Consider the following 26,607-nt stretch of genomic DNA (forward strand, 5'->3'; position numbering starts at 1 on the left):
GGGGGGGGGGGGGGGGGTGGGAAGCCGGAAATAAGATGTAAAGGGCTGACTACAAACTTCATCTATTCCGTGCCCTGCACCTGGGGTATTAAGAAGACGGTGAGTCTCACAGCTCCGTCACTATCTCGGTGACCTTGTGACTTGCCTGTCTTTGCCTCAGTTTCCTCCAGTGTAAAATAGGGATCATAATAGTCCCTGCCTCATGGGGCTGCGGGGGTGGGGGGGTCGGGCTGCTGCAGAGTACTTGGCAGTGGCTGGTCCTTGAAGCAGCTTCTTAGGAAATGGGCCCTTCGCCCGGAGGGCATATGGAGGCCAATCCCTGAAATGGGAGGCAGTGTTTTCTCTGCAGCACAGGACATCCCAACACTTACTGGTCCATGACACACCTTAGGACACAATAGAACGCAGGGGGGCCTCCACCCCCAGTATGTGACCAATCTCCATCATTGGTAATTGCATATATACCCAGTGTTTGCTCACACACACACACACACACACACACACGCACTCATGCAGTCACACCCGCAGGCACTCATAAATCTTACACTCCCTGAAGGCAGACTATGACTCAGTCTTTATTACACTGATCACACTGTCCTGCTGTTTTGGTTTTTGGGTTTTGTGTTTTTTGCTTTTTTTTTAATCCTGCTGTTGTTATTTGTGCTAGCTGTCTCTTCCATCTGATTCTGTCTTCCGGCCCCCAGAACCTAGCCGAGGGCCTGGCCTTCGGTGAAGACTGATTGAATGATGGACGGTCCCATTTGCGGGTGCCTAGCACTGTGTGGGGCACGCTCCTGGGGCCCCAAGGGTGCTGCCCGACCCACTGAATACAAATAAAAGGCATACATAAACATCCTGCCTCACCCTCCTTTCTTCTCCATGGTTACCATCCCCTCTGGCTTCCAGAAGAAAAGCCAGCAAAGGGCAGTGATGAAACCCAAAACTGCAGGGCACGCCCGAGCACTTGAAAGTCAGGAGGTGAGCTGTACAGCCTGGCAGGGGTCACCCAGGTCTTGACGAAACCGCGGGACAGGGGGCTGCTTTCTGGCCTGTCCAGGTCTCTGCTTCTACCCCCAGCCTCAGTGCTCTGGGACTGCTCCGTTGCTATCCCCCACCTTGCTTTCTCCGAAACGAACTCCCCCTTCTACACCAAGGCCAAGAGACCGGGGCCCAGCCCCTGCCGGCTCCCACTCATCACCCGCCACCCACCTCCACAGCACCTGCCACGGCTTCTCCTCTCCATCACCTTCTTCTCTCAAGGTGGAGAAGGCCAGGTTCTTCGCCATCCTCTTGCTCCGGGGAAGGGATGGGAATGATCGCTACCCAGCCCTTTGGAGTTATCCGCACATCACGACATCAGCACGCCCTCCCACTCGTGGGAGTTAGCAGGGAGGTGAAGGGGAGGGCGCTCTTACTCCAACAACCGTGCTGTGGATAAGCCGCGGGTGCTCGGAGGGCCCCGGGGGCCAGAGCCTCCAGCCCATCAAGTTGGGGGGCTCCCTATCTTGCCCGAAGGGAGGTCTACCTCCTACCCCTGGGTCTGCGGGTCCGTCTGTCCCTCTGTCCCACCCTTGCGGGCGCCCGGGCCGCAACGGAGGGATCCGCGGGCTGGACTGACCTGTAGGGGTTGAGGGTGCAGACAGTGACGGCGGGGAAGACGAGCTTGTCGGAGTCGAGGTTGATGTTGAGGCTGACGGGGTAGCTGAAGTACTCCGCGAACAGCAGGCCGAACTGCCAGTACATCATGCCGAAGGTGCAGAGCCACAGCACCGCCCAGAAGACCGTCTTCATGCGGTTGTGCTGGGAGCACACCAGGCGGATGGCGCCATGGATGGTGGTGTTGTTGCAGAAGAACTGGAAGAGGTCTCGGTAGGAGCGGTGGAACTCGATCAGGGCCTCCTCCTCCTCCGTGGGCTGCGGGGCGGCCGCGGGGTCGGGGCCGAGCCCCTGCTCCTCACGCTGCTCCCCTTTCATGAGCCTTGAAGGGTCACGGAGGGCCGGGGTCGGTGCCGAGCTCTGGGCCCCGGTGTCTCCCCCCTCATCGCCTGGACCCAGAGTGAGGCTGCTCCTGGCCAGGCCCACGCCGCTCCCTGAGCCCCCTCTTCTCCGCCCCTCCCTCCCTCCACCTTCTCGGGAGCCGGCTGACCTGCGGGAGTGGGGGCCAGAAGAGTGCAGCCGGGTTTCCCTGGGAAGCTCCTCTTTGGGGTTCGGTCCCAGCACCTCCCTTTCTGTCTCCTCAGCTGTCAGTCTGCCCTATCTTTAGGGTCCTTCCTGCTCCTTCCACCTCTGTGTCCCAGCTCTGGGTCGCGCGCTCTCTCTTTCTCTCTGTCCTTTCTGCTTCTCTTTGGGTCCTTTTCTCAGCTCTCTTCTTCCTTGCCTGTCTCCTGTGTGCCAGGCTCTCTGATCCTACCTCTCTTCCTCTCCCTTCCCCGCCTTGCCCCCTCGCAGTCTGGGTGGGCTCTCTGCTGAGTCTCTGGCCCTGGCCTTCGGCTGTGTCCTGACTCCCTCTCTGTCCCAGGGACTGAGGGCCTCCTGGAGGTCTGGACTGCCTCCCGCTCCCAGCTCCCAGGTTGTGGCTGGACTGGGACTGGTTCCTTTCCAGTTGAATCTGGCAGGCGAGCCTCTCCTCCCCCTCACCTGACAGGTGCAGCGGCCTGGCTGGGGAGCCCGCCTGCCCGGCTGGGATGGAAGCGACAGAAGCCTCATTAGCATCTCAATTAAAGGTGAGCAGGGCAGGGGGAGGGGCGAAGGAGGAGTCTGAGCTGAGAGTTCTCCAAACATAGGAGGGCTCCTGAGGGCAGGTGCCCAGGGAGTCCTGCGACTGGAGAAGGCGAGAGGCCTCCCCTGAAGAGTAATGGTGGGGGGCTGACAGGTGAAAAGATCAGAGACGGATTGACAGGGGAGGGCCAGAGATCGTGAACAAGGAGAGGGATCCTAAACACCAAGCCAGGAGGGCCAAGCAAAGAAAGAGAACCAGCCTGGATGAGGAGGACTCAGGTGGGAGAGACCAGGAGAACAGGGAAGGCAGAAAAAGGGAGATTCATGGAGGAGGATAGGATGGAGGGCAGAGCTGGAGGAGAGACAAGGGTGAAGGGGAGGGAGCCAGCCCTGAAAGGGCTCTCCCCTCCCTGGCAGGAGATCAAGGGGAAGCAGCCCCAAGGGGGATTCCAGGAGCTAGGTCCCCTCCCTGGGGACTCCTTCCAAAGGCACCCATGGGTCAGCCTCACCCCCAGGTCTCGTAGAAGAAGAAGGGGTATCTGCAAGGTTCCTCCCTGCTCAATAAGTGGGAACACCTCCTGGCCCCACTGGGCCCTGGAGCACAGAGCGCCCCTCTGCCTCTCCCTCCTGGTCCATCCTCTTCCCTCCAGACTCCTCACTACCTCCCCTACCTTGTCCAGACCAGGGAGGGGCCCAGGTGAAGCTGAAGGCTGGGCGGGGCCCTGGGACATTCTGTTCTTTTTTACACCATTGGCTGCCAGGCCAGGAATGTGTAATGTCCCCTGTGTGGTCACGGGGTTGCAGGAATGCAGTCACCCAGAGTCAACTCAGGAGCCAGGCAGGGCCCTTGGGCACAGACCTGGAGCCCAGGGTGCCTTAGAGATGCAGGCGCTGAGGGGACAGGGAGAGATGTGGGCAGCAGTGGGTGTCAGGGAGGAAGCGGGTGGGCACGACCCAAGACTATACCAGCCCTGGAAGGAAGGAAAAGCTCACTGGTCCGGGCTGTGTTTTTCCTCCAAAATCTCTGCTCCAGACTTAATCCAGCAAGAGGATAAAGAGTGAAATGTAAGCGGTGAGCACACAGAGAGGGAAGGGGCCGGGAGAGGGCCCAGAGAGATAGCATAAGGAGGCACAGGGGACATAACCACACAGCCCAGGCCCTGAGCCTGACAGCAGGAGGTCTCCACGGTGGACTCCCAGTGGAGGCAGCCCAGGGTATGTTCACTGGCTTCTCCTGTCTCCCTGGATGTGCAGACACAGGCCCCGCGTGAGCTCTGATGGGGGCAGGGAAAGAAGACAGGCATTCAACATAAGATAAGGACTCTCTCCTGGCAGAGATAAGAACTAAGAGCTGCGGGAGTCCTAGGGTGGCAGGGAGAGGCACTCACCCTGAGGAGACTCAGGAAGACGTCCTGGAGAAGGTAACATCTCAGCGGCCTCTTGAGGAACACTGAGGAGTCTACCAGGCAAATGAGAGGGAAGCGGGGTACTCCAAACTCAGGGGGCCGGTGGCTTCCTCTTGGGGCAGGAGGTCTCTTGTGGCCTCTTCAAGTGAGAGCTGCTGTCAGCCAGGATTCCCAACCTCATCCCATGGCTTCCCTTGATGCCTGCAAGGAATAGCCCCCTTTAGGAAGGAAAGGCTGGGTTTGCCTTCATTTTCCAGATGAAGAAACTGACCCTCCACAAAAAGAAGCCAGTTTTCTGAGAGCACAGAACAAAATAGCAGCCAAGTGAGACACAAAATCAGAATTCTTCTCCTTAGGGCATTTGCCATTTATTTCCCATGATGAACCAGCCACAGATGCAAGGGGAATTGGAGCTCCCCCGCACCTGGTTTTGAAAGCTAAGGAGGTTCACACACAGAGTCCGTGGGCTCATCAGCAATCTGGGTCCCCAATTATCTCCCTGGCTCTGTGAAAAGCTCTCTACACTGTCCCCACGTTCCCGCTAGATCCTCCCTTCTCCCTGGAGCCAGGTCCTTAAACAAGGAGCGATCCTGCCTACAAATAGGTTTAGGGCACCTGCCTGTTTGATCTGAAAGGGTCACAGAGGCACCTCCCTGCCTTCTGTCTTTGCTAGCTGGTGTCTGAAATCCAACCATGGCTTAAAGCAGCACAGCACATAGTTTTCCTCTCAAGGGCTCCCTGGGAAGAATGGCAAGGCCTGGGCTGGGCTGAGCCCAGCGCATGGTGTCCCTGTAACCGCCGTCTGGGTACCGGGAAGCAGCAGTGTCCTTCTAGATCTGGAATGGGCCAGGCCAAGTTTGTTGTTGTGAGAAACGGAAATCTGAGACCTGCACTTCTGTTTCTGTTGTGGCTCCATTTAAAATATTATCGTTGAAAGTGCAGAAGTAATGCCCCAATACATTGTTGTCGCAACGCAACTTTCCAACAATACAGAAATATACAGAACAACAAAGGCTGCCCTTTGTTCCATTTCCTACCCACCCCCTGGGCCCAAGGAGAACCGTGGTAATCTATATATCCATCTGGATCTTTTTGTGAGCTTTTATAGACCTATGTGTACTTTTTTTTTAATTTATGCTTTTTTTTTTTTTGTAGATGGGACCATGTCATAGGTATTCTTTGACTCCCATTTTTGCCTTTAAACGATGTGACTTTGAAAAAGGCACTTTACCTCTCTGGCCCCCTGTGCTCTCATCTGAAAAGTGAAATGGCAGGGAAGAAGGAGGGTGAGGCAAACCAGATGGTCCCAAAAGGCCCCTTCCAGTTGACTTAAAGTAAGAGGCAACCAAGGCCCGGAGAAGCGAAGTGACATGCCCACAGTCACCCAGGAGTTAGGAGGGGGACCAGATGGAGAGTTGAGTCTCTCCTTTTTCCACACTCAGTGCTGCTCCCCTGACTTCCAGAGAAGTGGAGTCTTGCTCTGGGGGCCTTGTTGTCCTTGTTTTGGAAGCTCCCCCAGCCTCTCCCAGAACCAAGCTGTTCCTTCCCTCCCAGCACTAGCCATCCCCTGACCCTGGGGTGTGGCCATAAAATGGGCAAAGGCTACAGGGAGAGAAGTAAAACAGAGGGTCTGCTATGGGATGAGGGTCATGAGCTCAAAGGGTCTTCCGGCCTCTTGCTCTCTGGGGAACAGGACATGATGGAAATAATCACTTTCTCTCCCACACTCCCAGAGAAAGTCTTGTTGAGAATTCTATGGCGGCACTTACCACTAGATACTATTATTACCTGGCATGCGCGTGTGTGCATGTGTGGCTAAGTGTACGTGTGTGTGCACAGATCGTACTATGAGTTCTCTGGGAGCAGGCCCTAGGCTTATTCATCTTGGCGGCCACACTGGGCAGCATTGCTGACCCACTCCGCAGAAGAGAGCAAAATTAGCATCTTCAGACCCCAGGTTTATCTTTGGCAGAAGGTGATGTGCTATGAGAAAGCATCTCCATCGAACATCCTGATTTCCTCTGATAACTCATTAATTTGTAATCTATTAATTTATCTAAATTTCCTTCACTTTTCCCATTTCAGCCTCTATCCTTATGGCATAAAAAATGAGTCACTCAATTAAATGCAACTCTTTATTCTCGTTGAGAGCTAATTAGCATTTCAACACTGGGCTGCCCACTGTGGAAAACAGTAGTGATCCTTCTGTCTGCACTTATATGGTGTGAATTTCTCCTTAACCTGAAAGGATGAACCAGAAAATTTCTCCTTGCCTCTCCTACTCCAGTCACCTGACAGGAGGCTTAGAAGTTCACCATGAGAAGATTATTCCTTTGGGTCAAGGCAGGATTTCTCTACCTTGGCACAAATGACAATTGGATAATTCTTTGGGATTATTGAAAAGAATAGTCCCCAGTAAAAATTCAAACACCCTGGAGAAGGATGGTCCTCACCCATGACACATCTCTCAGTGTTTCCCAGACCCTTTCTAAGGGCACCAGTTGGCTAAGAGCTGTGTGGGGAAGAGGAAAGAAAAGAAAGAAAAGAAAAGGAAAGGAAAGGGAAGGAAAGGAAAGGAAAGGAAAGGAAAGGAAAGGAAAGGAAAGGAAAAGAGAAAGAAGAGAAGAGAAAAGAAGAAAGAAAGAAAGAAAGAAAGAAAGAAAGAAAGAAAGAAAAGAAAAGAAAAGAAAAGAAAGAAAGAAAAGAAAAGAAAGAAAGAAAGAATCTAAAAGAATCCATTCCTGGGGCACCTGGGTGTCTCAGTTAGTTAAGTGTCTGCCTTCAGCTCAGGTCATGTTCCTTGGGTGCCAGGATGAGCCCGCATTGCGCTCCCTGCTCAGTGGAGAGCCTACTTCTCCCTCTCCCTCTGCCTGCCATTCCCCCTGCTTGTGCTCTCTCTGTCAATAAATAAATAAAATCTTAAATTTTTTTTTTCTTTTAAAGAATCCATTCCCACCAACCCCCTTTTTGGATTCTTCCTGGACCTCTGGGAAGAGGGATCTCTCAGCATTTCCCTTGGAAGAGGGCCTGGGAGAAGAGCCCCACTCCCAAACACTCTGGGAATCTGTGGTGTACACCATCCAGGCCCGGTGCTGCCCAAAGGACATCAGTAAAACTTGAAGGAAGCTGGTGAAGAACACAAAGGAAAGAAAACAAGACAATGCTCTGCCCGTAAAGAATTCATGGATCCCCACTGTGAGTTTCCTTCATACCCCTGGAGAAGGTTGGGTAGGCATAAAACCATTTATTGATAAGGTTTGTCCATCGTGGTCCTGCTTAGAAACAGGAAAAGCTCTAAGTCTTTCAAGTGGAAGAAATTTAACCCAGGGAATTGGTCCATGGGTGATGAAGGAGATAAGAAGCCAAAGGGGGACAGTGAGACCGCGAGACAGCGAGACAACCCAAAAAGCAGCAAAGCAGGGTCATGTAGCATTATAGACCCAGAGGCCCCCTGAGCCATTGGGCAGGAAGTAAATAGAGGGGGCTGCCCTAGAGGAGATGGGATTATGAAAGGAGAGAAGGCAGAGGCACAACCAACCACAGGTGAGGTCCGATGTCGGAAAGCAGAGAGAGACGGGGAGAAAGAGCCTGGCTTCTTTCCTCCTCCCACCTACCTGTCCTCCTCCCACCTGTCTTCCTATTGGCTGAACCTACCCCAAGCCGGAGGAGAAAGGAATCTGGGAAATGTAGTTCCCAGTAGTGATACAGCACCGAGCAGAGGAAACTAGAGAACAGATCTGCAAGCAAACCAGCAGGTGACTGGCAAAGGAAAAAAAAAAGGAGGCCCAGAGAGGGGAAGTGATGGGACCAGGATTAAAGTCCAGATCTTAAGGCTCTCGTTTAGGACCCAGAGAGTCCTTGAAGGCTGACGTGACAGCATGAGATTGGCAGCAGAAAAAAGAACATAGTCCAGCCTGCTGGGTTTTAAAAAGATCCGAGATAGTGCTTACCTGTGAAGCAGGAACCTTTTGAAGGGCAGGAAATGTTCTGGGGAGATACAGAAGAACATACAAAAGTGAAAATTCACTAATCTGTATATGTAAGAATAGTGTACTTTATGCATTTCATTGTTTATAAATTATACCTCAATTAAAAGAAACAAGATTTCCTCATGTCTTTTTCATAAAATCCTGTCATATTTTCAAATGAAATGATATATGTCTGGGGTTTGCTTCCAAATAATTAAGGGAAGACTGGAAGAGGAAGGAGGGCTGATGGAAGAAATGAGACTGGCTGGAGTTGACAATATTATTTTCTTCCCTTTAGTGTATGTATATGTTATGTGCGAATTTCCATAATAAAAAGTAAAAAAAAGAAAAAAGAGAAAAAGGCTCTTGGGACCCAACACGCACACATACCTTCAGGCACTGAAGAGCTCAGTGGTGAGTCCAGTCCCAGCCCCCAATTCCCTTGACCCGGAAAGAGCAGCAGCCCTGAGCAGCGCATGCTGCGCTGAATGTCTTCCTTTTCCGGGCAGCCTTGGACCATCCGTATAAACACGCCCGCAGACTACACATCTGAGCCTTGCACCAGGAGAGGAGAGTGACATGTCTAGACTCAGGAAGGCCCCTCACTGTCTTGGGAGCCCTCCTCCCCAGGTGCACTCCTGCACCAGGATTTCCCAGCTCCCCCACCAAGAGCCTGTCCAGCCAGTCAGACCAACCAACAAGGATGAGTGCAGGGCCCTGCAGGGAGTGGGGCGGGACAGTACCCAGGTGACCTATCTCCAGAGAGTAAGTCAGACCCTCACACCAAAGGAGGCGCCCCGAGTCACAGGAGGCAGCTGGGGACCCAGGAATCAGGAACTCTGGGGACGAGCTGGGGACCCAGGAATCAGGAACTCTGGAGTCTAGGCTGGTTCTGCATAGACTGGCTAGGTGATGTGGGCAAGGCCTCATCATTTACTCCATAAATATGTATCGGACACTTGGAATGGGCCACACTGGGACCCAGACTTAAAGAGTCCGGCCAGGCCACTCCAGAGCTCACAGCCTGGTGTGGCAGGAGGCAAGAAGCAGCAGGTCACAGACTGCAGTCGGTGTGGGAGCTGTGCAACCTGGGGTGGGGGTCCTTCCCAGAGCCCTGCTAAACCTCAAGGACAGATGGGAACTAGCCAGGAGCACAGAGTCTTGAAGACCAGAGAGCCTGGCATCAGGGGCCATAGGGGTGCTGTTAATGGGTAGTAGGGAAATGATGGGAAGAAAGGGGGCTAGGGACGAGACCAAGCTCCCTGGAATCCCGGTCTCCTCTCTGTGGCCCCCCTCAGCCTCCGTCTTCTCATCCTTGAGGCGAGGAGGCCAGATGGGTGGGCTGTCAGCCTCCACCAGCAACGAGGGATTCCGAGGCTCCTGGGTGAGGCTGCCGTGGCTGCCCAGCTCCAGCGCGGCCGCCCCTGCTCAGCTTCGGGAGCTGGGTCTCCCCATTCCTCCCTATCACCTAAGTACTGGGGAGCGGGGAGCGCTGCCCTATCTACTGCGTCTTCTAGGTGACCTGTGCCCACTAATGTGGGCACTAGGTTGGATCACGGATAGGGAGGGCTGGCTGATTTGTTATTCCTTTGTAGCTAATCTTTAAAAAGTCACACAACAGGGCAGGAACCCCCAGGCGTCCAGAGGGTTGCCAAGTGGGACTTCTGTTTCCCAGATGCTGCAACTGGCTGGCAGGCTGTGGGCCTCCGTGGGTCCCTGCACTCCCCCTGTGTGTCGGTCCCAGGCCCTTCCACTTTCAGACCCGGCACCCAGCTGGACACAGCTCTGTCTGTCTCTCTCTCTCTGTTCCAAGTCACCTCTGCTCTGCTCTCAGAGGCCCATCTGAGCATTGTCCACTCGCTCTGCTGCCCCTTCCCCACCTAGCCTGCCCCTGCCGTCCTCCCCTCCTGGCCAGGCTTCCGAAGAAGGGAGGAGGCCCGGTTCCGGCCCGGCTGCCCTCACGTGCTTTCCCGGCCGCCCCCTCCCGCCCTGCATCGGGGCAGCCAAGCCTGTTCCTCTTCCCCGATTGCGACAGCTGCCTCTGCTCCCAGAGCTCCCTGTCTCCGCCCCGAAGGCCGGCTTGCTCCACTCCCACTTCCTGAGCCTGGCGCTGGAGCCCTGGAGGCCAGGCCAGGCCCGGCCGCTCGGCCCCCGGGGGCACGTCAGCCCGAGCCCTGTCCCAGGCCCTGGGCTCGGGAGGTTGCTGCCACCACTGCCCAGGACGTGCAGGCCTCCCACCTTCCTCCCCCAGCCTCCACCCATCTGGCCGACTGGCCCACTGGCCGCCATGCGCCTGCCATGGGCTGCCTCCCCCTGCGGCCTGGCCTGGGGGCCACTCATCCTGGGCCTCTGCGGTCTCCTGGCGGCATCCCAGGCCCGACTGGTGAGGGAGGGGCCCATGCAGGTGGGTGGCGGTGGGCTTGGGAGGGGAAGAGGGGGTCTGGACAGCCCTCTCTCTAGTCCCTCTGCCCTCCCCAGCCGACCCCTGAATAATTCTCCCCCCGACCTCCATCTCCCCTGGAAGGAGCCCCCATACCACACGGAGAACCAAACCTGCCGGGACTGGGAAAAGGAGTACTACGAACCCAAGGATCAGGTCTGCTGCTCCCGCTGCCCCCCAGGTGAGAGGCAATGGCCCGAGGAAGCAGGGGACGGGAGGTGGGTTGCAGGGGACTCCGGGCCAACCTCGCTGCCTCCGAGGGAAGACAGACACCATCTCCCAGGAAAACCAGTCGGCCATCCTTCGTGTGTGGCCAGCAAGAGGACAGGGTCCTGCAGCCAGCAGTTGAGGTGAGGGGGAGCCCGGCTCCCCTGACACTCCAGCTGCCCCACTCCCATTCCAGGCACACACGTCTCCGAGGAATGCAGCCGCAGCCAGGACACCATTTGTGCCGTGTGTCCCGAAAATTCCTACAACGAGCACTGGAACCATCTCTCCATCTGCCAGCTGTGCCGCCCCTGTGACCAGAGTGAGTGGCGGTGGGCGGGGGGAGGCCGTCTCCCAGAGTGCGGCCCCTCCGCTGAGCTCTCCTGTCTCCCCACCAGTGCTGGGCTTCGAGGAGACCGTGCCTTGCACCAGCACGCAGAAAACCCAGTGCCGCTGCCAGCCGGGAATGTTCTGCGTGCACTGGGACACGGAGTGTATACACTGCGAGCCACTCTCCGACTGCCCGCCGGGCACCGAAGCCGAGCTGACAGGTCAGAGGTCACTGCGGAGGAGGGCGGGGAGGACGCTGGGTGCCGGTGATCTTGAATGGGGGCAGGGATACAGTGCTTCGTCCAGGGGGTGGGGGAGCCCCCCAGGTAGTTCTCTTTGGTATGAAGAGCCCCCCTCCCTCCCTGTGAAAGGCCCACAGTGGGGGTCTGCAGAGACAGGGAGCCAGGACAGAGGCAGGGCCTCAGGAGGCTTCTGTCAGCACGGGGGAGATCAGGAAAGGTGCTGTGGGGTGAGCTGGTGGGCAGGGAGGGGCCGTCCAGTGGGAGCAGAGGACACTCACAGCCTGGAGAGACTCCCCTTGCCCACTCACCCCGGCTGGCCTTGCTCTTCTCTTGCCAGATGAAGTCGGGGTGGCGAACAGAAACTGTGTGCCCTGTAAGGCAGGCCACTTTCAGAACACCTCCTCCCCCAGGGCCCGCTGCCAGCCCCACACAAGGTGAGTGTGCCCCCACCCCACACCCCTGCCCTCCCAGAAGTCCCAGCTGCTGACCACCCGATGCTCGCACCTGCGAGCTCACCGTGCCACCTCCAGCCCTGTGCCCACCTGAATCGGGCCTCTCTTCCCTCCACAGGTGTGAGGAGCGGGGCCTGGTGGAGGCGGTTCCAGGCACTGCCCAGTCTGACAGCAGCTGCAGAAATCCACCGGAGCACCCTGAGATGCCAGGTGAGGGGCCTGCGGCCGAGGGGCACATGGAGGGGGCCAGTCTAGGAAGATGCCTTTATCCCCTTCCATCCAAAACAGTGGGGAGAAGATAAATCCTTCTCTCTCAGAATTGGGGCAAGCAGAGAAGTTCCCTAAGGAAAAGCTGGAGTGTCCCTAGGCCAGCTTCATAGACACAAATACACACGTACACTCTTTTTAAGTTATGTATTACACATGTAACTTGTAAGTTACATATGCTGTTGTGCCAAGGACCACTCCTACACTGATATGTAATTGTCAGTGACATCATTTTGGACATGCCACCGTCATATAATCTTTTTACCAGGCTGAGAATCTCTTTATTAGATTGCACACTTTCATTATTAGAGAGTTCATCCCACATTTGACTTTCTCGTTTTGTTTTGTTTCTTTTCTGTGAAGTCACTGGTTTCCTAGCCTAACAGATGATTAAGGGATATTTCTAATGACTGTAAACATTATTAGTTGGGAGAGAGTTATATTAACTTTTTGTAAATTACCAGATATTTAAAATAATAGCTTTCATTTATTGAGAGCTAGTGTGTCAGGCACTCTGCCAGCACTTGACAATCACTAACTCATTTAATCTTTTTTTTTTTTAAGATTTTATTTATTTATTTGAGACAGAGAGGGAGCACAAGCAGGGGGAGGGGCAGGCAGAGGGAGAAGCAGGCTCCCCAATGAGCAGGGATCCCAGTGTGGGACTTGATCCCACGACCCTGGGATCACCACCCAAGCCGAAGGCAGACATTTAACTGACTGAACCACCCAGGCGCCCCTAACTGATTTAATCTTGCTTAACGACCCTACAAAGTACTGCTGACCCTTGAACAACATGAGTTTGAACTGTGCAGGTCCACTTATATGTGGCTTTTTTTCAATAAATAACAGCACAGTTCTGTAAATATATTTTTTCTTTCTTACGATTTTCTTAATGACATTTTCTTTGCTCTCACTTTATTGTGAGAACACAGTATATAAATATATAACCTACAAAATACGCAAATCAACTGTGTTACTGGTAAGGCTTCTTTCTGGCCAACAGTAGACTATTCATAGTTAAGACTTTTTGGGAATCAAAAGTTATGCATGGATTTTCGACTGCACGGGGGTCGGCGCCCCTAACCCCCATGTTGTTCTAGGGTCAACCGTAGTTCTATTATCATCCTCACCAAGGGGAGGAGGCTCGGCAGAGTTTATGTGACTTGCCCCAGATCACCCACATGGTAACTGGTATTATGAAAACCTACATTCAGTTCTTTCTTACTCCAGAGCCCATGCCATAATGCATGCACACCATAGAAAATTAGAAAATTCAGAGAAACAAAACTAAAAGTCACTCACAGGACCATCACTTAGCATATCCACTCTTAACATTTTGTAATATATCCTCCCAGACATTTTTCTCTGTATGTCTACACATATAATTGTATTTATAAAAGTGGAGTCATTTGAATATTTTGTAACTTGATTTTTCATTTAAATATATCATAAATCTTTTTCCATGTCCTCTTGTTACTTCTTAACCATGTATCAAATACAGCTGGCACTTTAGAGCTGGGAATTTTAGACAGTGTGTACCTAACCCCCTCATTTTATCTTCGAGATGCTCCAAAAGGAGGAATGACTTAAAAATCACCCAGTTGGGCCGGGCCCCATATGTCTTGGTCTCCAGGTCCAGTTTTTTCCCATGTCTCCCACTCTGTCCTCCCTTAGGCCGCAGGTTTAGGTAACTCAGAAAGGGCACGCTCCCAGGCTGCAAATGTCCAAGTCTTCCTGACCTTCCCCAGACACACTTGATGGGCACTGGAGACTCTGCTATTACAGACACAAATTACCCATGGCTACATAACAGAAACTGAGAATCCCAAGTCCCAGGCCCCCTACTCTCCCCCTCCTGGAACCTGCCCTGAGTAAAGGGGGGAGAACTTGCAACCCCTCCTCTCCCACCCCCATAAACACCCCCACAGAGATAGAGGCGCAATCTCAGCTCCTACAGTGGCCTCTCTGTAGGATGGTCACGTCTGCAGAAGTGTGGCTGTACCCTGTGGCCTGGGTCACTTACAAACTGAAGCCCCACCCTCCCTGTACCGCCTCCCACCCCACTTCTAGCCCTGGAAACCCAACTGTGCACATGCCTGTTCTCACCCACAGGACTGCCCCCCGTCCTTGGTCTCTACGTGGTGGCCACCAGCACCACCCCCAAAGATCCATCCATGACAGTTTCTCCTGGCTGTCAGGTGGTCCTCCCCGAGTCCAGCTTGCTTCACCCTCTCTGTAACCCAAGGGAGGTTTCTCTAATTCTGCCTTTAGGACCTGCAATGGCTCTGGAAGGGGAAAGCTGTTTCCCCCTTTTCTCTGGGTTGCCCAGAGAACTAGAAAGCTGGTCCTTAGCTCCCCAACCCCCATCCCACCCTTCCCGGTGTCATCACGGCTCTCCTGTCTGCTGTCCCACCAGGAACTGTGATGGTGCTGGCCATCCTGCTGCCGCTGGCCTCATTCCTGTTCCTCACCACTGTCCTGGCCTGCACCTGGAAGAGCCACCCCTCTCTCTGCAGAAAGCTGGGTAGGAAGGAGCTGGATGCAGGCAGGGAGGCAGGCCTTGCCGGCTGGCTGTCCCCACCTGCATAAGGGAGGGAGTCTGGGGGGAACAGTCAGCTTCCCCAGGGCCAACCCTTCTGCCCGTCCACACTGTGAAGACTTGCGATGCCCGCCCCAGCACGGACATCCTCCCCACCCAGCCCCCCATTCTGAGGCTGGAGATAAGAGCAATGATAGCTCGTTCCTCCTGGGAACCCAGGGCGTGGCGGCGGGGGGGGGGGGCATATGCCTCAGCGAACTGTGAAAGGTGCAAGCCCAAGGCCCCCTGGAGGCCTGACCGCCATCTCATTTTCCATTGCAGGATCCCTGCTCAAGAGGCGTCCAGAGGTAATGGGGAAGGCTGAGAAGGCCGCAGGGAGGGGCGGGTGGGGCTGAGCGAACAGGGCGGGCTAGGCAGGGTAAGAGTGTGCCTGCTTCAACATCCACTCAGCTCATCAGTGATGGAGCCTAGCATGTGCCAGGCACTGTTCCAGGCACCACGGATGTAGCGGTGAGCAAAACAAAGTACCTGCCCTCCTGGACTTACAGGCCAGGGGACCAAGAATGAACTTAGACAGAAAGCACGGTACGGGAACAGTGAGTGGCAGTGGCCAAGGGTGGGGGAACATTATCTTAGCGTGGACAGAGAGGGCCTCGCTGATAAACTGACACTGGAGCAGAGAGCTGAAGAATGATGGAGCCATCCATCAGAACATCTAGGGGAGGGGCGCCTGGGTGGCACAGCGGTTAAGCGTCTGCCTTCGGCTCAGGGCGTGATCCCGGCGTTGTGGGATCGAGCCCCACGTCAGGCTCCTCTGCTATGAGCCTGCTTCTTCCTCGCCCACTCCCCCTGCTTGTGTTCCCTCTCTCGCTGGCTGTCTCTATCTCTGTCGAATAAAAAAAAAAAAAAAAAAAAAAAGAACATCTAGGGGAAAGTGCCCCAGGAAGAGGGACATCAAGTGCAAAGGCCCCGTGGCAGGGAGCCTGAAGTGGAGTAGAGGAGAATGAGCTGCCTAAGCGGGGGGTGGGGTGTGGGAATTAAAGAAAGCCGGGGTCTGAGGCCCATGTCATCACTTGGTTCTCTGCCTGTCTCCTCCAGGGAGAGGAATCAAATACTGCTGATGGAAGCTGGGAGCCTCCAAGGGTCAACCCACATTTCCCTGACCTGGTAAAGCCACTTCTGCCCCTCTCTGGAGCCGCGGCCCCGCCCTCAGCCAGGCCCCAAGCACCCCCGAGTTTGGAGGAAGAAGTGCTACAGCAGCAGAGTCCGTTCAGCCAGGCCAGGGAGCTGGAGCCTGAGCCCCCGGAGCAAGGCCAGGTGGCCCATGGTGAGCCTAGGGCAGGCAGCGGGGAGGAGAGGGGGCGGGGAGGGAAGGGTGGGGTGGGAGGGATGGCGGGCAGCAGGAGAGTGTGAGCCAGAGAGAAAGGAGAAGCCTCAAACAGCAAGACAGAGACTCCAGCGCCTCGCCGCCTCGCCCTCTCACTCTGCCTCCTTTCCCACAGGTACCAACGGCATTCATGTCACCGGCGGGTCTGTGACTGTCACCGGCAACATCTACATCTACAATGGGCCAGTACTGGGGGGAGCACGGGGCCCCGGAGACCCCCCTGCTTCCCCAGAGCCTCCGTACCCCACCCCTGAAGAGGGTGCCCCTGGCCCTCCCGGGCTCTCTACACCCTACCAGGAGGACGGCAAGGCTTGGCACCTGGCTGAAACAGAGACACTGGGCTGCCATGCCCTCTAACAGGGCCAAGGACCCAACTCGTCACCCATGCCTCTTGGTGTTTGGGAAAAGCCAGGAGGTGCAAGGGAGGTGCAAGAGTACCTTCTCCCCGAGGCTACCCTGCCCACCTGGGATTGACAGAGGGCCTGGGCAGGGCCCCTGAGACGCAGACCGTAAGGGGCCGGGCCTCAGACGCGTGTCCGAGAGCAGGGCCAGGCACTGGCTGGTATGTACCCGCCACGAGACTCTCACCACCATCTGAGCAGGCCTGAGACTTCCCTGCAGACCCTCCCGCCCCCTGGGGCTGCAGCAGGCCAGCTCCCGGCGCGGACAGGGCACTGACGCTCGCTGCTGCCCACCACAGCGCTCTGCACCCTCAGCACGGCATGGAAGGAGGCCGGCCACGTGGTCACTTGCAAGGACATCAGTGGGACCTCCAGCAGAGTCGTGGTGCTCATCCCCCAGCTTCCCACGGACTGAAGAGGCCCTTTGAGAGCGCACACTTCACACGGACTGAAGTCGACCCTATATGAAGATGGAGTTCCATGGAGGACCACCCCTCCCCACTGCTCCTAGACAGTCATCAAAAACTGGGGGTTTGGATACAGTTACTAGGTAGAAGGGAGAGTTTGGGAAGGGGAGGAAAATGGCAAGTGTATTTATAAATTGTAACCACATGCAAATAAAGAGGAGATGGAGACCTAGGTCACTTTTTCTTGGGATTCACATAGAAACACTAGTCCATTGGGGCAATGTCAAAAAGCAAAAGGCAAAACACGAAAATAGAATCCTACAAAGGTTTTCTATGAGAGACTGGTGTATGTAACTTGGGTGATAACAGTATTAGCCCGTGATCGCTGACAAGGTGCCAGGCGGTGTTCTAAATGCTTTATAATATTAACTTACACAAGCCTCACCACATGTCTCAGAGATAGATACTTTTACTATTCTCCTTGAACAAATGGGGAAACTGAGCCACAGAGACAGTAAATGACTTGCCCAATTCGGCTGCAAATGGCAAGCTGGGTTTGCACCCACTCAGTCTGGCTCTGGAGGCCTCTCAGGTAGAAACTTCACATGACACACCCTTACAGAATTTCTCTTAACAGGTAAAAAAAAAAAAGGGGGGGGTGGCTGGTTTTCTCAAATAATCAGATCTCCTTCATATCCCGCAGGCATTCAGTCAGAGCCAACTCTCACACCCCCAGCCACAATGCAAGGTGAGAGTGTTCTTTCCACACAGCTGGTCAAAGGGAAAGATACGCACTTTAGACATAAAATATGAGAGCCCCAAGTTCACGTTCTGTTGGTGAAGAGAGCCAGGCCGACCTCCTTCAACTCAGAAGGGGCACTCATGATTTTTACTTGTTTATTCCTTTTTGTCTTATATGATTTTGTCCCCAATAGAACTTTAAATCTTCTCAAGCTCTTTTATTAGGAAATGTGTGGGCCCCAGAATTTATCTGTCTCACCGCCTGGTAGAGACAACCTGATGTGAAGGATTGTGAGGGAAGCCGCTGCCAGTGGACTTCGCCTTCCATAAAAGGCCACCGTCTGGATCGGATGTTAAGAACTCTGTCGCTGGGGCTCATCAAGATGGTATAGCTACAAACACGTGCTGCGGGAGCCGTCTGATCCAACTGAGTAGATGGGTTATTTAAGGCTGACCATGAAAGTATTAGATCCAAATTCCTTTCTTAAGAATTAAGCCATGGGGCACCTGGGTGGTCAGTTGGTGAAGCGTCTGCCTTCAGCACAGGTCGTGATCCCAGGGTCCTGGGATCGAGCCCTGCGTGGGGAAGCCCTGCTCAGCAGAGAGTCTGCTTCTCCCCTCCCTTGTTCGTTTTCTCTCTCTCTCTCAAATAAAAAAATAGTAATAATAGTCTAAAAAAAAGAGTGGTTTAAAAGAAGTTACCGTCAGCTATATCTTTAGAGTTAATCCTCCCGCTCTTGCAGTGTGCCAGAGCCAGGCCACCTGAATCCTTAATCATCGTTCCAATGTATTTAGATAAAAAACAAATGTTATATATTCTTCAACGAAATAAAAGGAGGAAAGCTTTTTTCAAGAAATGGTGCTAAGGCCCTAGGTGACACATTCACGTTTAGGACTGCAGCAGCCTGTGTCAGTTGGTTAAGGCTGCCGTCACGCAGCAGTGCAGGCTAGAGGGCTTCAAGAACAGAAAGTGATTTTCTCACAGTTCTGGAGGCTAGAAGTCCAAGACCAAGGTGTCAGCGGGGTTGGTTTCTTCTGAGGCTCTCTCCTTGGCTTGCCGATAGCGGTCTTCTCCCTCTGTCTTCACATGGTCTTCCCTCCTGTTGGTGCCCTAAAATCCTTTTTTTCTTTAATGAGAGTGAGAGAGAGCAGAGGGAGAGGGACAAGCAGACTCCACGCTGAGCATGAGCCCGAAGAAGAGCTCCATCCGAGGAGATCATGACCGGAGCCGAACCCAAGAGTCAGACATTCAACCGACTGAGCCACCCAGGGGCCCCCTAATCTCCTCTTTTTATAAAGACACCAGTCAGATTGGTAAGGGCCCACCCTAAAGACCGCGCTTTAATTTAATTATCCCTTTAAAGATTATCTCCAAACACAGTCACGTTCTGAGGTACCGGGGTGTCGGACCTCCACATATGAATTTTGGAGGACACAATTCAGCCTATAACATAGCCCATGCTTATTCTGCCAGTGCTGAGTTAACACAGGCTCCAAGCCACACTGACAGAGCACACTATATATTGAGAAGAGCTCTGTCTAGAACGAAAGCTAATAGAAAATCAATGAGGACAGCCTACTCATTGTCGTCTTCAAAAGAAAGAACCACATACAAGAATAGTTGATAAGGGAACGATTAGGTCTGAATCCAGCTAGCTTCCCATACTTCATCTTTGAGAATGCCACTCCTATACCACATGGAGGACAAAGCCAACACTGAGTCCAACCAATGACAGCACAGGTGCAGGGAGGCCAGGAAGAAGGCTAAGGCAGCAGCAGTCCATAAGAGAGATGGACATTACTGGGCATAGAGTAGTGGCAGTGGGAGATGTGGGGCTATGCTGTCCTAGGATAATTAAGATTTTTTTTTTGTTTCAAAAGATGGAGCATTTCACATTGACAGCTGTGATGAATTCCTTCTGCACCTTCCCCAACAGACTTCTGTACCTTTCCTAGGAACACAACCCCATTTTTGTACTAGGGCAGAGATTCCATGGTATTGGGAGGGGAGGCCCTTTCCCCAATCCCAGGAGCCAGTAAACCCATTCCCTTTTGTCAGAAATTGGTTTAGAAGGGACACGAGATCCATTTCTGACCAATGAAATGTTTAGGGAAGCCTTCCTTCCCAGGACAAAAAGCATCATTAGGAGAAAGGTTTTGGCTTTCCTTGTCCCTTCTTTCTGGTTTGGGGGATGTTTTGTGAGAACATGACGCCTGAGCTATGGCAGCCATCTTGCTATCATGAGGAAAAGGCCATGGAGATAAAAAACCAGTTCTCTGAGGATGGAGGTCCTGGAAGAAAAGAAAAGAACATGGTTCATGAGACATTCTTTTTCTGTAAATCAGAGTAAGTTAAGTTTTGGGTTTTTTTTTTTCCTAGTTTTAACTTTTTTTCCTTTCTTTGGATAAGTAATTTATTAATATGGCTGAAAATTCAGAAAATATCAAAGAGTAAACAGTGAAATGTCTCTCTCTCTCTCTTTTTTTTTTAAGATTTTATTTATTTATTTAACAGAGAGAGACATCCAGCGAGAGAGGGAACACAAGCAGGGGGAGTGGAACAGGAAGAAGCAGGCTCCTAGTGGAGGAGCCTGATGTGGGGCTCGATCCCAGTGCACCAGGATTACGCCCTGAGCTAAAGGCAGATGCTTAACAACTGCGCCACCCAGGCGCCCCAGTGAAATGTCTCTCTTCCACTCCTGACCCTCAACCACCAAGGTGCTCTCCCTGGAAGCAACCAATGTTACTGTTTCTGATGCTTTTCCAGAGGTAATTTACAAATATATACACTTATATTCCCTTCCTCCTTTTTTCCACAAATGGTAGCACATTCTCTGTATATCCTTCCCTTTGCCTTTTTCATTTAACAAAATAGCTTGGCCATAATTCCATATCAGTATCAAAAACCTCCCTCCTAAAGTTTTATATCTGCATCTGCATAGTATCCCATCATATGGTTGCCCCATTTAACTAGATCCCTTTGAGGCTTTTTAATTCATTTCCAATCTTTACTATTAAAAACAATTCCAGGGGCGCCTGAGTGGCTCAGTTGGTTGAGGGTCCGACTCTTGGTCTCAGCTCAGGTCATAATCTCAGGGTCATGAGATAGAGCCCCTAGTCAGGCTCCCTGTTCATCAGGGAGTCTACTTGAGGTTCTCTCTCTCTCCCTCTCCCTCTGCCCCTCCCCTGCTTGCACGGGTGCACACTCTCTCTCTCTGTGTCAAATAAATAAATAAATCTTTTTAAAAAAGTTCCACAATAGGTGGCTCAGTCATTGAGTGTCTCCCTTCGGCTCAGGTCATGATCCCACCGTCCTGGAATCAAGCTCTGAGTCAGGCTCCCTGCTCAGCAGGGAGTCTGCTTCTCCCTCTCCAGCTCCCCCTGCTTGTGTTCCCTCTCTGGCTGTCTCTCTCTGTCAAATAAATAAATAAAATCTTATAAATAAATAAATAAATAATAAAAATAAAAATAATAAAAATAAAAACAGAATAAAATAATAAAAATAAAAGTAAATAAAAATAAAAAATAATAAAAAATAAATAATAAAAATAAAAATAATAAAAATAAAAATAAATAAATAAATAAATAATAATAATAAAAAGCTCCGCAATAATAACGTATATTGTTTTGCACATGTGGGAGTATTGCTATCAAAAAATTGCTAGAAATAAAATTGGGGGTCAAAAGTTAGGTATATTTTGGGGCGCCTGGGTGGCACAGCGGTTAAGCGTCTGCCTTCGGCTCAGGGCGTGATCCCGGCGTTATGGGATCGAGCCCCACATCAGGCTCCTCTGCTATGAGCCTGCTTCTTCCTCTCCCACTCCCCCTGCTTGTGTTCCCTCTCTCGCTGGCTGTCTCTATCTCTGCCAAATAAATAAATAAAATCTTTAAAAAAAAAAAGTTAGGTATATTTTATTTTGATAAATATTACCAAATCACCCTCCATGAAGACTGAGCATGAGCTATTCTTAAGAGTGTCCATTTCCATACGCAAACACCAACTTTGGTCTGTTATCAAACATTTTGATCTTTGCCAATCTGAAAGGTGAAAAATAGAATCTCAGGGTAATTTTTATTTGCATTTCTTATTGTGACTGAACTTTTTCATTTTATTGCGAGTGAACGTTTTCATCATATTAAAGAGTCATTTGTAATTTACTTTCCACTGTCTGTTCATCTCTCTTACTATTTTTCTATGGGACAATTTCCAAATGTTAACTTACTATCCTTGAAATCACCTATTAAACAATGATTTTTTTTCTTCACCAATTGGAAACACTGCCATTATTACAAATCAAATTTGTGTAAGAACTTGCATTTACTTCTGGATTTTCAAGTCTCCTCTTTTGATCTGTCTTTTTAATCTGCTAGCACCCAGTCTTTCAATCAATTTAGCTTTATATTTTAATATCAACTAGAGCTCCTTTTGATCTCCATTTCCAGGGTGTTCTTATGTTTTCTTATTTCTTTTTCCGAATGAGCTTTAAGATCAGCTTCTTTAGTACCCCTTCCCACCAAAAAACTCCCATTGGTATTTGTATTGAGACTGCACCAGATTTATAGCTTTCTCAGGGAGAACCAACATCTTCCTCGTGCTGGTCTTCCTTTCAAAAACACGGTGACTAATTTTTTAAGTATTTTATTTATTTCTTTGACAGAGAGAAAGAGCCCAAGCAGGGGGAGCAGCAGGTAGAGGCAAAGAGAGAAGCAGGCTCCCTGCTAAGCAGGGAGCCTGACACAGGGAGCCTGACTAGGGGCTCAATGAGGGGCGCGACGTGGGTCTTGATCCCAGGACCCTGGGATCATGACCTGAACCAAAGGTAGACGCTTAACCAACTGAGCCACCCAGGTGCCCCAGAACATGGTGACTTTCTATGTGTTGATTCCTTTTGTGTGCCTCAGTAGTGTTTTAATGTTCAATTTTTTAAAATATAGGTCTTGAGTATTTCTTGCTAAGTTCATTCCTAGGTGTTTTATCTTTGTAAATGCTACAGAAATGGGATCTTTACTGACTTAAGTTTTTTTTAACCTGGCTACCTACTGAATTCTCTTATCATCTGTAATAGCTTTTCAGTTGATTCGCTTGGCTTATCACCTTTAAATCCTGCGAAATTAATCTCTACTGTCTAATTTTTATACTTCTAATACATTTTAATTTCATCTAAATATATTGCCTAGTACCTTCAGAACAATGTTAAATGGTCATGGCATTAATGAACATTACCATCTTGATCCTTATTTTATGGGGGAATACTTTTAGTATTTCCCCATTCAGCAGGAGTTGTAAAGATATGTTTATTTTATTATGTTAAGAAAATTACCATCACTTATTATTTCACTGAGGTTTTAAACTAACAACGGATATTGAATCTTTACGAGAAACAAACACATGTCCTTTAAGCCTCTGCAGAGTTGATTACACTTCTTTTCTCCTTAAATCTATCATCCTGATGAATTACATAAATCAGTTTCCTAATATTAACTATCTTTACTTTTCTGGAAAAACCCACACTTGATCTTGTTGTATTTTTCTTTTAATGTACCTCTGGGATCCTGTTTGCTAATATTTTACTTCAGAGTCTCATTCATGAACTAGGCCTATAATATTGGTCTGTTTTATGTTCCTCATAGCTTTTTTTTTTAAAGATTTTATTTATTTATTAGACAGAGATAGAGATAGCCAGCGAGAGAGGGAACACAAGCAGGGGGAGTGGGAGAGGAAGAAGCAGGCTCATAGCTGAGGAGCCTGTATGTTCCTCATAGCTTTATAATTATATCTATATTTCTGACATAACAGTTTATCTTGAAGGAATTATACCTTAGATTTAATTTAGTTTAAAATCTAGGACTGCCAACCTTTTACCTCCTCCAACCCAGTGTCACAGAGTTATACAGTTCCGTGTTAGGAGATCATCTTCTAGGCATCTGTTCCTTTTTATGTGCTTATCATGAAAAGATTTACTTGTTCCAAGTCGTATACCTCGAGATCCTCAAATTATGGACTGACCCTCAAAACCCCTGTTTGATAAAGCTGCTTGTCCAGGCAAATAGGGCAATTCATGCAGAAGCCATTCCAGAGCAAGACCTCAAAAGGCAATTATTTTTATACTCAAGGCCCAAAGACTCCCTTTGGGATTAATCCATTTGTAAAAGCTCTATCAGCATTGTCCAACAGCACTTCCTGTAATGATAAAAATTATTATCTGTGTTGTCCGATGTGAGAGCTGCCAGCCACATGCGGCTAATAAGGGCTCGACATGCGATTAGTGCAATGGAGGAACTGAATTTTATTTTAAAGATTGATTGATTGATTGATTGATTGATTGATTTGAGAGAGATAGAGAGCTCACAGGGGGGAAGGGCAGATCAAGAGGGAGAAAGAGTCTCAAGCTGACTCAGCACTCAGCCCAGAGCCCCACGTGGGGCTCTACCTCAGGACCCTGAGATCATGACCTGAGCAGAAACCAAGAGTTGGCCACTCTACCAACTGCGCCATCCAGGCACCCCTGGAGGAACTGAATTTTAAATTTAATTTAATTTTATATTTAAATAGCTACATGTGGCTAGTGGCTACTGTACTGGACAGCACAGCTCTAAGAGGTCTATAGAGAAACCTGATTCAACAAGGCTGCGGTTCCAACAGCTGGGAAGGTACAAAGAGCTCAGGCACTGAGGTATTCATGCATTCATCAAATCTCAAATATATAACTACTGAGCACCTGCTATGTACTAAACATTGTTTTAGGTATCAAAGATACAGAACTAAACAGACGATAAAGGCATGCTCTTGCTCTCATTCGATGAGGAAGATGATCAAAATAAATCGGAAATAAGTATTATGCTGAAAACTGAAAAAGGGAAAGTTAAGAGTAATTAAATAGCTACTTTAGATTGAGTGGTCATGGAAGTTTTTTTAAGGAGGGGACATCTGAACTGAACAACCAGAAGGAACCAGTCAGAGGAAGACCAAGAGGAAGAATGTTCCTGACAGAGGGAACAGCTAGCGTGAAAGTGCCTAGGACATTGGGACATTAGAGGAGTTAGGAGAGTACAAGTCTAGGCTAGACTCGGAGGGTGAGGGCGCTCCAGATGGAGTCAGATAGTCATATCACATAGGGCTTCCTAAACCAAGATAAGGAGCTTCGTTATATCCTAAATTCAGAGAAGCCACTGGAAGGTTTCAAGCAAGGGAGAAGTACAATCTCTTTTCATGTTAAAAAGGATCAATCCAGCTTCTATTGGGACAATAGATAATAGGGCATTATTATCTGTAATAATCCAGTGGGTGATGAATAAAGAATGGAAGCAGAAAGACCAGGTAGAAGGCTCCTGCAATAGACAAATGGAGAGAGTACACGGTTTGAAGATAACCCTTGGAGATAGACCCCTTGGGTCTCAGCTCATCCTCTGTGGCCTTGGACTACTCGCTAGTTAAACCAATCCAAGGCTCACTTTCAAAATTAGCATTCAGTAAATATTAAATGAGTATTTATTACGTACTGGGCATCTGAAGATACAACAAACAAGACAGACTACCTAACCTTCTGAAGCTTGAAAAATAATTATAGTGATGTAAGTACTATAAAGTGGAAACACCATATAATCAGAGACCTACTCCAACCTTGAGGATCAGGATATGCTTCTCTGAGGAAATTCAAGATGTGACCTGCAGAATAATAAAGGTTAGCTAAGCAGTGGGGAGGAGAGAATTCTCCTGGTGAAAGAAAGGAATGGTGCATGCCCAGGCCCCATGATAGGAAGAACAGTTTGGCCGGAGCTTGGGAACAGAGAGATAAAGCTGGAGAAGTAGGTAGGAAGCAGACCACTCTGACTTATAAACTATAACGACTTTGGACTTTACTCTAAAAGCAATAGGAAACCACTTAAGTTTCTTTTTTCCCCCATCTAGTTTTTATTCTTCTTTATTCACATTTTGTTAAGTCATAAGCTACATATGGTAAACTATGTAAAGTGTACTGCTCTTCAGTGCACAGCCTGAAAAAGTATTACCTATGGCTAGACTCATGTTGCCATCCCAGGAGATACAGAACATTCTCAGCACCCCAGAAGAAGACTTCACGCCCCTCCCCCCTCAGTAATCCTCACTGCTTGGGTCTCAGTTAACATTCTGGGAGATCTGTAATATACCTGAGATACAGGATATTTCCAGAGATATTCACTATTTAACTTGTGACTCATCCCCCCCCCCGTCAATTAGTCTATTAAGCTGTCTATACTTGAACTACATATAAATGGAATCATACCATTTTAGCCATTTTGTCTGACTTCTTTTAATCAATGTCATGTTTGAGATGTATCCTTGTTGTTGCTAGTATCAGTAGTTTGGTTTCTTTTTAAAATTTTGCCATGCAGGGCCATCAAGGTGGCTCAGTTGGTTGAGTATCCAACTCCTGATTTTGGCTCAGGTCATGATCCCAGTGTCGTGAGATCAAGCCTGGCATCAGGCTCTGCGCTGTGGAGCCTGCTTGGGATTCTCTTTCTCCGTCTCTCTCTGCCCCTCCCTCCTGCTCACGCTCTCTTGTTCTCTCTCTAAAAACTAAAAAAATAATTTTGCCCTGTAGTATTCCACTGTATGTATACACCTAAATTTGTCCATTCTCTTGGTTCTTTCTAATTTAAGGGTTGTTTCAAGTTTTCAGCAATTCTGAATAAAGTTACTACAAATATTTTTTTTTTAAGATTTTATTTAATTCATTCGACAGAGATAGAGACAGCCAGCGAGAGAGGGAACACAAGCGGGGGGAGTGGGAGAGGAAGAAGCAGGCTCATAGCAGAAGAGCCTGACGTGGGGCTTGATCCCATANCCCATAACGCCGGGACCACGCCCTGAGCCGAAGGCAGACGCTTAACCGCTGTGCCACCCAGGCGCCCCATACTACAAATATTCTTATACATGTCTTTTTACAGACATATGCACTCATTTCTTGAGTATATACCTAGAAGTAGAATTGCTAAGTCATAAGATGGAAATCTGTATAGTTTTAGTTAACACTGCTAAAACGTTTCTAAAATGATGGAAGTAGGGGCGCCTGGGTGGCATGGCGGTTAAGCGTCTGCCTTCGGCTCAGGGCGTGATCC

General features: G+C 50.2%; 3 protein-coding genes across 13 annotated transcripts in view; 1 reads left to right on the forward strand and 2 right to left on the reverse strand.

The window, feature by feature from the left end:
- SCNN1A (sodium channel epithelial 1 subunit alpha) overlaps positions 1 to 10,108 on the reverse strand; it is a 32,271-nt gene extending 22,163 nt beyond the window's left edge. For 2 of the 5 annotated variants that reach the window (XM_034645097.1, XM_034645101.1), the window contains exons 1-3: positions 8,483 to 10,108; positions 8,075 to 8,111; positions 1,619 to 1,978 (exon numbers count right to left, since the gene is read on the reverse strand). In XM_034645097.1, the coding sequence (XP_034500988.1) occupies positions 1,619 to 1,978; positions 8,075 to 8,111; positions 8,483 to 8,612 (527 nt within the window). In that variant the 5' untranslated portion in view covers positions 8,613 to 10,108. Of the gene's footprint in view, positions 1 to 1,618; positions 1,979 to 2,146; positions 2,614 to 2,637; positions 3,993 to 4,106; positions 4,326 to 8,074; positions 8,112 to 8,482 lie in introns of those variants that run through there. The other 3 variants (XM_034645098.1, XM_034645099.1, XM_034645100.1) reach the window with 3 other exon arrangements.
- Positions 10,109 to 10,212: 104 nt separating this feature from the next.
- Positions 10,213 to 16,995, forward strand: LTBR (lymphotoxin beta receptor). 3 transcript variants are annotated; one of them, XM_002922249.4, is made up of 10 exons: positions 10,218 to 10,496; positions 10,617 to 10,713; positions 10,936 to 11,061; positions 11,138 to 11,290; positions 11,649 to 11,745; positions 11,882 to 11,973; positions 14,450 to 14,557; positions 14,894 to 14,919; positions 15,671 to 15,899; positions 16,075 to 16,995. In XM_002922249.4, exons 1-10 carry the CDS (start codon positions 10,380 to 10,382, stop codon positions 16,314 to 16,316), a joined length of 1,287 nt encoding a protein of 428 aa, XP_002922295.1. In that variant the 5' UTR covers positions 10,218 to 10,379; the 3' UTR covers positions 16,317 to 16,995. The 3 variants fall into 3 exon arrangements, with proteins under 3 accessions (XP_034500995.1, XP_002922295.1, XP_002922296.1); XM_002922250.4 differs by having other exon boundaries at positions 10,221 to 10,475; XM_034645104.1 differs by lacking the exon at positions 14,450 to 14,557 and having other exon boundaries at positions 10,213 to 10,496.
- Positions 16,996 to 17,053: 58 nt separating this feature from the next.
- Positions 17,054 to 26,607, reverse strand: part of VAMP1 (vesicle associated membrane protein 1) — an 82,952-nt gene continuing 73,398 nt past the window's right edge. Inside the window, exons 5-6 of one of the 5 annotated variants that reach the window (XM_034645105.1) lie at positions 21,440 to 21,546; positions 17,054 to 19,800 (exon numbers count right to left, since the gene is read on the reverse strand). In XM_034645105.1, coding sequence (XP_034500996.1) covers positions 19,576 to 19,800; positions 21,440 to 21,546 — 332 coding nt within the window. In that variant the 3' untranslated portion in view covers positions 17,054 to 19,575. The remainder of the gene's footprint in view (positions 19,801 to 21,439; positions 21,547 to 26,607) is intronic. The other 4 variants (XM_034645108.1, XM_034645107.1, XM_011228735.3 and 1 more) reach the window with 4 other exon arrangements.

Source organism: Ailuropoda melanoleuca, chromosome 16 (genome assembly GCF_002007445.2).
Source record: "Ailuropoda melanoleuca isolate Jingjing chromosome 16, ASM200744v2, whole genome shotgun sequence".
NCBI classification, from domain to species: Eukaryota; Metazoa; Chordata; class Mammalia; order Carnivora; family Ursidae; genus Ailuropoda; species Ailuropoda melanoleuca.

Bases quoted from the DNA above. Each gene is read 5' to 3' on its own strand.
- LTBR (XM_002922249.4), top strand. From the start codon at position 10,380: ATGCGCCTGCCATGGGCTGCCTCCCCCTGCGGCCTGGCCTGGGGGCCA. The intron at 10,497-10,616 runs GTGGGTGGCGGT...CTCCCCTGGAAG, and splicing joins TGAGGGAGGGGCCCATGCAG to GAGCCCCCATACCACACGGA. The intron at 11,974-14,449 runs GTGAGGGGCCTG...CTGTCCCACCAG, and splicing joins GGAGCACCCTGAGATGCCAG to GAACTGTGATGGTGCTGGCC.